The 10116-nt window shown below is 43.1% G+C and overlaps 1 protein-coding gene across 1 annotated transcript; it reads left to right on the top strand.

Moving 5' to 3' along the window:
* The first annotated feature begins 648 nt into the window (after nucleotides 1–648).
* Nucleotides 649–6407, top strand: LOC135574329 (sialidase-like). The gene is made up of 2 exons (XM_065025605.1): nucleotides 649–6152; nucleotides 6255–6407. The coding sequence occupies exon 1, from the start codon at nucleotides 4994–4996 to the stop codon at nucleotides 5900–5902; it is 909 nt and encodes a 302-aa protein (XP_064881677.1). The 5' UTR covers nucleotides 649–4993; the 3' UTR covers nucleotides 5903–6152; nucleotides 6255–6407.
* The last annotated feature ends 3709 nt before the right edge of the window (nucleotides 6408–10116 follow it).

Raw genomic sequence — 10116 nt, 5'->3', positions numbered from 1 at the left:
AGGAGCAGCCTATTGGCTACGTCTCTCATCTGGGCATCCAATCACCATCAGTTTAGCCTGATGATCCAGCCACTACCTGCATAGGAAAAGCACTCTGCAATAACTGATATCAGAGCTTACTCTTCCACCTGTAATGCTAGTCCACCTGACTGCTTGTGACTAGAAGGGCCCCAGTGGCTCCTCTCTCTCCTAGGAAATTAGCAGTCTCTTCATCTACTGCCAATAACTATTATTTTATCCCTCCCTACTGACCTTTCAACTCTCATTCTGCCAGAGAGAAAGAGAGGGGGAGAGAACCAAAGAGGAGAGCAGAGCAAGTGAGGGAGGGAGAGAGGCTAGCTAACATGTTTCTCAGGCCCGTCTTCACATCATGCCGGGGAGGGCAGAAGAGGGACCGTGAACCCCCATTCATTTTCATCGTCAGTTGGTTTTCTATACAGGATGTTATCAGCACTCAGACCAGTGTCACTCAACAGGGGAAGTTTGAAAAACAGACATTGTTTTGAATGACCTCATTTTAGAATGTTATAATAAAGCTTTTCTTTTTGTTTTCATCCTCTTACTGGCTGACAAGCCCACTGGTTGAAGCTCAATGAGAAAGCTCCTCTGATAACGGCAGACAGTCCTTGTACATTTTCACTGTCATTCGGACTTCACTGTCGTGCATTATCAAGACATATACAGTATATGGTGGCTTTCATTAAAAAAAGCAGAAAGCAGTTAATGTCTTTCCTTCAGGGATGTAGACTCATCTTTAATGTGATAAAACACCTGAGAAAATGAAAGCAATGGATTAAATAGACACAGAGACTTGTGCATTATTGCTTTGGGATATAGCAATGGGTTTTCTCTAGACGTATGACACACAAAAGTAATTGGTTTCCGTTATTAATAGCAGCAAGGGCCAACAAACTGTTTAGGGTAAACATTTGGGTGCCCATATTCACAAAGTCCATCAGAGTAGGAGAACTGATCTAGGATCAGCTTCCCCCTCTTATTTGTTATGATCTATAAGGCCGAACTGATTCCTTCTCCTTCTCTGAGACTTTGTGATTATGGGCCTTGGTCCTCAAGATTTTTCTTATCCGAAAGTTCTAAGTTTGTATGGAACAACATAGAAAACCATTAGTATGCAAAGAGCAGTTCAGCGGTTGGGGAAGCCATGTGCCAAGTCATGAGGCTTACTTTGGAAATTAAAAGAGTTTATCGAAGTAGCATTCCGTGATAGTGATAATAAAGAATTCCTCTTTGTTTGTTCGTACTAGCAAGAAAACTCAACAACAACAAAAAATAACTGCACCGTGTGCAAGGTGGGTCAACCCCAAGACGACGTAAAAACAGATCTGGTGTGCAGTTCTTAAGCAAAAACAGCATCTACAGTATGCCTATCTTCGGAGTGCAGGCTGCACTTGAGTCGGCAAAAGAAGGGAGCACAAAAGAATGCCAAGATCTGATTGAAGAACTCTCTATGGATGCAACTGATCCATTTTCATATTCCCACTCTTAAGTCTACAGCCTTAAAGAACAAATCCACCCCAAAAATATAAACTTGGCAAAAAAAGAAACGTCCCTTTTTTCAGGACCCAGTCTTTCAAAGGATAATTCGTAAAACTCCAAATAACTTCACAGCTCTTCATTGTAAAGGGGTTAAACACTATTTTCCATGCTTGTTCAATGACCCATAAACAATTAATGAACATGCACCTGTGGAACGGTCGTTAAGACACTAACAGCTTACAGACGGTAGGCAATTAAGGTCACAGTTATGAAAACTTAAGACACTAAAGAGGCCTTTCTACTGACTGAAAAACACCAAAAGAAAGATGCCCAGAGTCCCTGCTCATCTGCGTGAACGTGCCTTAGGCATGCTGCAAAGAGGCATGAGGACTGCAGGTGTGGCCAGGGCAATAAATTGACGGACAGCTGACCGTCCTCGCAGTGGCAGACCATGTGTAACAACACCTGTGGGACAGGTACAGGATGGCAGCAACAACTGCCCGAGTTACACCAGGAACGCACAATCCCTCCATCAGTGCTCAGACTGTCCGCAATAGGCTGAGAGAGGCTGGACTGAGGGCTTGTAGGCCTGATGTCCTCACCAGACATCACCGACAACAACGTCGCCTATGGGCGCTGGACCAGACAGGACTGGCAAAAAGTGCTCTTCACTGATCAGGGCTGATGGTCGGATTCGGGTTTATCGTCGAAGGAATGAGCGTTACACCGAGGCCTGTACTCTTGAGCGGGATCGATTTGGAGGTGGAGGGTCCGTCATGGTCTGGGGCGGTGTGTCACAGCATCATCGGACTGAGCTTGTTGTCATTGCAGTCAATCGCAACGTTGTGCGTTACAGGGAAGATATCCTCCTCCCTCATGTGGTACCCTTCCTGCAGGCTCATCCTGACATAACCTTCCAGCATGACAATGCCACCAGCCATACTGCTCGTTATGTGCATGATTTCCTGCAAGACAGGAATGTCAGTGTTCTGCCATGGACAGCGAAGAGCCCGGATCTCAATCCCATTGACCACGTCTGGGACCTTTTGGATCGGAGGGTGAGGGCTAGGGCCATTCCCCCCAGAAATGTCCGTGAACTTGCAGGTGTCTTGGTGGAAGAGTGGGGTAACATCTCACAGCAAGAACTGGCAAATCTGGTGCAGTCCATGAGGAGGAGATGCACTGCAGTACTTAATGCAGCTGGTGGCCACACCAGATACTGACTGTTACTTTTGATTTTGATCCCCCATTCTTTCAGGGACACATTATTCCATTTCTGTTAGTCACATGTCTGTGGAACTTGTTCAGTTTATGTCTCAGTTGTTGAATCTTGTTATGTTCATACAAATATTTACACATGTTAAGTTTGCTGAAAATCAACGTTGACAGTGAGAGGACGTTTCTTTTTTTGCTGAGTTTATTTAGCTATTTATTTCGTTAGGCCACTGTTGATACAGTGACAAAATGTTTTGCATTTTAGAAGTCAAGTCTTTGACATATTGGACTTTCAAGAAGCAGTGTCACTTGCACTATCACCATGATGATGCGTTTTACATCGTGGGACATTATGCATCCTCACGATGATGCATTTTACATCATGGTACATTATGCATCCTCACGATGATGCATTTTACATCATGGTACATTATGCATCCTCACGATGATGCGTTTTACATCGTGGGACATTATGCATCCTCATGATGATGTGTTTTACACCATGGTACATTATGCATCCTCATGATGATGCGTTTTACATCATGGTACATTATGCATCCCCATGATGATGCGTTTTACATCATGGTACATTATGCATCCTCACGATGATGCATTTTACATCATGGTACATTATGCATCCTCACGATGATGCGTTTTACATCGTGGTACATTATGCATCCTCATGATGATGCGTTTTACATCGTGGTACATTATGCATCCTCATGATGATGCATTTTACATTGTGGTACATTATGCATCCTCATGATGATGCGTTTTACGTCATGGTACATTATGCATCCTCATGGTGATATGTTTTACATCATGGTACATTATGCATCCTCATGATGATGCGTTTTACATCACGGTACATTATGCATCCTCATGATGATGCATTTTACATCATGGTACATTATGCCCATGATGATGCGTTTTTACATCATGGTACATTATACATCATCATGATGTGGCAAGTTACAATTTCCTTTCAATCTGTAGACTTGTGATAATGGAGAGAGAGCATCCATAGTGAGTTCTTCAATCAGATCTTGGCATCCAAAGGATCTTGTGGAGCTCGGATCGAGAAATGAAAGACTCCTCTGGCCAAGAGGAGCCGGTCTTCTGTAGCAGAGGATATGGAGATGAGTGCTTTGCAATTTCTACAAGACCCAGCAATCTTTCAAAGTTGCAAATATATCGGGCTACACCTCATGGTTTAATGCATTATTGTATGATGAGAGAATACGTTATTACACGAGCAGGTAGCTTGTTACAGACGACAATGTCGCGTACACGTTTGTGTATGCAAGGAAACAAGAAATGTATGTTTCAAATAGAACAATGAAAGACTGATTAATCCATTTGAAATGAAGTGTAATGGAACTAGAAATGTTCTTCCTTCCCCGGTTTCTCCCTCCGAGTCCCTTGTGCTCTTCTGGGATGTGAGAGCAAACATGGAACATTTGGTTTTTCATTTGAAATACACTGCAACATTCAATCTAACCATATCAAATGTTAATACCGTCGTATGCTTGTAATTTCAACCATGCTGCACAGACTAATTCATCATGTGAAGTGATTCATTATTTAGACTTGAATCACACTCGTTTGATTGTTCCACCAGATCATAACAATAAGATAGGGTGCCATTTGGGATGCACACTATGTTTCCTGTATAAGGCACACATTTTGACCAGATCCCCGGTCACAAGTAGTGCACTATCAAAGAAATAGGGTGTCATTATGGACGCAGACATAGAAATAGGCTGTATGTGTAGTCATTTTCACGTGTGGGTTGAAAACAAAGACCAAGGAAGATGAGATGACACATATAGCTTCAGATATTATAGTTGAGTAGTCATCACAGCTCACAGTTTGATAAATCTCTGCGTCGGAGGATAGAGTTGAAGGATGTGCCATGTGTTGCATCTTATATGAATGTATTCAATCATATAATACATGGCAACAACACCTCCTTTTCAGAGTTCACAAAATAACAAACACCCACCCTGAAACCAAGAGTAAGGGCCTGATTTTCGTGTCAGTTACAAATTAAAATAAATCCTTGTCCAGTAGATGCAGTGGTGTAAAGTACTTAAGTAAAAATACTTTAAAGTACTACTTAAGCTGTTTTTTGGGGGGTATCTGTACTGTACTATTTCTATATTTAACAACTTTTACTTCACTACATTCCTAAATAAAATAATGTACTTTTTACTTCATACATTTTCCCCTAACACCCCAAAGTACTCATTTCATTTTGAATGCTTAGCAGGACAGAAAAATGGTCCAATTCAGGAGAACATCCCAGGCCATCCCTACTGCCTCTGATCTGGCGGACTCACTGGTCAGCCCTACTGCCTCTGATCTGGCAGACTCACTGGTCAGCCCTACTGCCTCTGATCTGGCGGACTCACTGGTCAGCCCTACTGCCTCTGATCTGGCGGACTCACTGGTCAGCCCTACTGCCTCTGATCCGGCGGACTCACTGGTCAGCCCTACTGCCTCTGATCCGGCAGACTCACTGGTCAGCCCTACTGCCTCTGATCTGGCGGACTCACTGGTCAGCCCTACTGCCTCTGATCTGGCGGACTCACTGGTCAGCCCTACTGCCTCTGATCTGGCGGACTCACTGGTCAGCCCTACTGCCTCTGATCTGGCAGACTCACTGGTCAGCCCTACTGCCTCTGATCTGGCGGACTCACTGGTCAGCCCTACTGCCTCTGATCTGGCGGACTCACTGGTCAGCCCTACTGCCTCTGATCTGGCGGACTCACTGGTCAGCCCTACTGCCTCCGATCTGGCGGACTCACTGGTCAGCCCTACTGCCTCCGATCTGGCGGACTCACTGGTCAGCCCTACTGCCTCCGATCTGGCGGACTCACTGGTCAGCCCTACTGCCTCTGATCTGGCGGACTCACTGGTCAGCCCTACTGCCTCTGATCTGGCGGACTCACTGGTCAGCCCTACTGCCTCTGATCTGGCGGACTCACTGGTCAGCCCTACTGCCTCTGATCTGGCGGACTCACTGGTCAGCCCTACTGCCTCTGATCTGGCAGACTCACTGGTCAGCCCTACTGCCTCTGATCTGGCAGACTCACTGAACACATGCTTTGTTTGTAAATTATGTCTGAGTGTTGGAGTGTGTCCCTGGATATCCATAAATATAAAAACAAGACAACGGTGCCATTAGATTTGCTTAATATATGTCACGAATCCCGCTTCCTGAGTCTGTGTTTGCCTGTGTTTCTGTCCTGGAGTGTGTTTCCGGTGTCCTGGAACGCACCCTGTCTGGTTGCCCGGCGAATTAGCTTGTTGGGAGATCGATGTTCACCCGCACCTGTATCCCATCAGTAATCTGCACACCTGTCCTGATCATCACCTCTCCCCTTCAAAAGCTCTGACCTGACATCCATTCCCTGCCGGATCGTTAGCCATGAACAGTATGTTGTGCCATAGTATCAGCCTCAAGTTGGATAGAATTTGTTTTGTTGTTTTTTACGTATTGCTTGCCTTAAACTTACCTCCATTTGTTCTGTCTTCAGTTACTCACCCGGATCATTTACCCCATTCCCGCCTGGTCGTCGGAGGATTCCGCTACCCCATTGGATCCACCTATTTACTCCCATCAACTCACCACCGCTGCCCGCTACGCCACCTGGATATATCTCCACATTCACTTGTAAATAAATACTCACCTTCTTCCTACTCTCCTTGTCCTGGTCTGCTTCTGGGTTCGATTTTGAAAAAACGTGACAATATAAGGAATTTGAAATGATTTATACTTTTTATTTTGATACTTGAGTATATTGTAGCAATTCCATTTACTTTTGATGCTCAAGTATATTTAAAACCAAATACTTTTACTCATGTAGTGTTTTACTGGGTGACTTTCACTTTTACTTGAGTCATTTTCTATTAACGTATCTTTACTTTTACTCAAGTATGACAATTGGGTACTTTTTCCACCACTGTGTAGATGTGACTAACGATTCATCTCCGATGTATGACATTGAAAAACATGTGCATATCACATTCTGTGTTGTGGAACATGTCTACTTATGAGTTATACAGTAGTTAAGTACACACATTGTTAACAGAGGATTTCTTCTTCAGATGATCGATGCACCTCTCCTCTCTCTCCTTAGCTCAGGAACACTAACACAGAAACACTGAAGTGGGCTTCAACCGTCAGTGTCAAAGTAACGAACGAGTGCTAGTCTCACCGAGGAGCCCCACAAACAATCTGCGCTCTGTCTGGTGGTAACAAACGAGTGTTAGTCTCACCGAGGAGCCCCACAAATAGTCTGCGCTCTGTCTGGTGGTAGGACTAGATCCCCTATCTTTGCATAGAATCAAATACTCACAACCCCCCCCTCTCCATATCCTCCTCCAGAGATCTCTCGTAGAAGACGCCACATTAAAAGTAATGTAAGCAACTGAAATATAAATATGCATTTAGGGCTGAAATCCATTTAAGCAGTGCAGCAAAGAGTGCTCTGGGCGCCGTTAAAAGGGCCTCTGGCATCAATGTACAACACGTCAGTAACACCGGGCTGCCACCTACCCCTGATATATTGCATTATGGATGTGCATCAGTTTGCCTACTGTAAGCTCCACTCAACATCTATCAACACACACACACACACACACACACATGTTGGTGGAGTGTGTGTACCCGGACACACATGCATGTAGACTACACATGTGCACGCATACACAGAGGTTTCACACACACACACTTGCTATACAGTGGTTCTGAATTGTGTGTGAGTGTTCTACCACAGATCATATGTGCTGTACAGTGTGAAAATATAGCAGGTCGCTAACGGTATTGTATGCACTCCCTTCCCCTGGGACCTGGGGTAGACAGTAAGTGATGCCCCCATAGCCTGTCTGTCTGATGGGCATGCATAACACAACTCTGCTGGCTGGACAGAATTAACAGACACACACACACACACCAGAGACGTGGGAGATAGTCGCTGTCCCTGGTGCTGAAATCCCAGAGGATCTTAGGTGTTGTCCAAGGTTCAAATTAGTTTTATCGGTTGATGATTTTTTTTTGTCTAAAATGTCTGTTTCATTAAATATCCAAACAGATTTATAATAGAATGTATCTATGAAAGAACAAAATGAGTCCGCTAAACCTCTGAACAAATGTACTTTTATTAAAAAGAAGAAACTGAACAAAAAATGTAATTGATGTTGGAATGAAGACATAGTAGACTACTGTAGTTTCACATTCTGAACAGATTGAAATACTTTATTAAACCTGGGCCGTGACAGTCAAGGAGGCTATAGAATTCAGCTGAAATATGCTGAAAGAAATCATGTTTTCTTTACTCCCTTTAATGTTGTGTTGCATTTGTTGGCTCAACACATCAGCGGTTCAAGGATGCATTTTAGCAGCAAATGGCAAACGACCATTTGTGCAGGCAACGGCAAACAAATCCATCCGTGACCGTTTGACAAACACAGATCATGATTTGTGGGCATTACAATTGTCACCGTTTCCCTATATAGTGCCCCAGGTCAAAAGTAGTGCACTACGATAGGGAATAGGGTGCCATTTGGGACACGGCCCCCAATGTGTTTGGTCTGAATACGAAGTGTCTCACTCGCTTCCCTGGGAGTAAACAAAGCCTCGTCAGTGTCACTGACACAGAATGGAGTGTGAATGGAGTGTCTGTGACTCTGAAAGGGGATTTGACATGAAACCAGAGAGCTGTATAGGAACCTTCTGTAGGAGCACTGGATGGTCCTGGCTGCATGTCTGTTGGTTTATCATCTACTTTTATTAGCATTGCAGTCGGTCTAAAAGGAAGGCAAAGGATAGAAAGGACACCCTCCTTTTGTGTTGAGATGGCGATGGAGGTTTTGATGTGACTCAGAGTCTCGAGACTGAATGAATGTCCCAAGGTGACATCTTTTGAACGGATAATGCCACATAACAGGGTTGACGAGCAACAATTCAAGATGTTTTTTTGATATACAGTGTTTGAGTGCACCACTTTCAACATACATGTATTCATCCCATAGTTATGGATACAAATGCTGAATCAGTTCAATTGTATAGATGAGTTATTTCATTTAAAGCAGTAAAATGTTGGCCTTGATGTTTTAATATAGACAGGAATAATAAAAATAATAATAATGGAATTGACGATAAATGAACATATTGATTTTTATTTGGCTCAAACTATAAATCATTATGTCTGAACCTTTGCCTTCCAACACGGAATGAGCAGCCAGTGTTAAATGGGGATGAACTGGTAAATCAGTTTACTCCAAAGGTCCTGAAATCATTTTTAAGGGTATGTACAGTTGAAGTCGGAAGTTTACATACACCTTAGCCAAGTACATTTAAACTTCGTTTTTCACAATTCCTGACATTTAATCTGAGTAAAAATTCCCCATCTTAGGTGAGTTAGGATCACCACTTTATTTTAAGAATGTGAAATTACTGTGGATATAGATACTTTTGTACCCGTTTCCTCCGGCATCTTCACAAGGTCGTTTGCTGTTGTTCTGGGATTGATTTGCACTTTTCGCACCAAAGTGCGTTCTTCTCTAGGAGACAGAACGCGTCTCCTTCTTGAGCGGTATGACAGCTGCGTGGTCCCATGGTGTTTATACTTGCGTACTATTGTTTGTACAGATATGGAGGTCTACAAAAAAAATTCTGAGGCCTTGGCTGATTTCTTTTGATTTTCTCATGATGTCAAGCAAAGAGGCACTGAGTTTGAAGGTAGGCCTTGAAATACATCCACAGGTACACCTCCAATTGACTCAAATGATGTCAATTAGCCTATCAGAAGCTTCTAAAGCCATGACATCATTTTCTGGAATTTTCCAAGCTGTTTAAAGGCACAGTCAACTTAGTGTATGTATACTTCTGACCCACTGGAATTGTGATACAGTGAATTCTAAGTGAAATAATCTGTCTGTAAACAATTGTTGGAAAAATGTACTTGTGTCATGCACAAAGTAGATGTCCTAACCAACTTACCAAAACTATAGTTTGTTAACAAGAAATTTGTGGAGTGGTTGAAAAACTAGTTTTAATGACTCCAACCTAAGTGTATGTAAACTTCCAACTTCAACTGTACATCTAAGAGTATTCAATCAAATAAACATTCTGTCAAGGCCAAATCTGAGTTAATAGGTCTGTATAAATACCTAATATGAATATCTTTACTTTAATGAAACTACCAGGGATTGGTTCATACTCTCTGTTTTTACAGTATGCTACGTGATGACTGAGTGCACCACAGGACCTCTGATGGCCAGGGTCAAAGGGGAGGAAATAGTTTTTAGTATGTGGTACATGCAGGTGTTTTGAAATGTCAGGGCAGGTTTGAGTAAGATTCTATTGCTTTCCACATAGAAAGCTGCCCTTTGAAC

Source organism: Oncorhynchus nerka, linkage group LG2, assembly GCF_034236695.1.
Source record: "Oncorhynchus nerka isolate Pitt River linkage group LG2, Oner_Uvic_2.0, whole genome shotgun sequence".
In the NCBI taxonomy this organism is placed as follows: Eukaryota; Metazoa; Chordata; class Actinopteri; order Salmoniformes; family Salmonidae; genus Oncorhynchus; species Oncorhynchus nerka.
Note: the sequence above shows the minus strand (reverse complement) of the source record. Positions and strands in the feature narration are given on the sequence as shown.

Excerpts from the sequence above, each read along its gene's own strand:
- LOC135574329 (XM_065025605.1), top strand. The coding sequence starts at position 4,994 with ATGGTCCAATTCAGGAGAACATCCCAGGCCATCCCTACTGCCTCTGAT.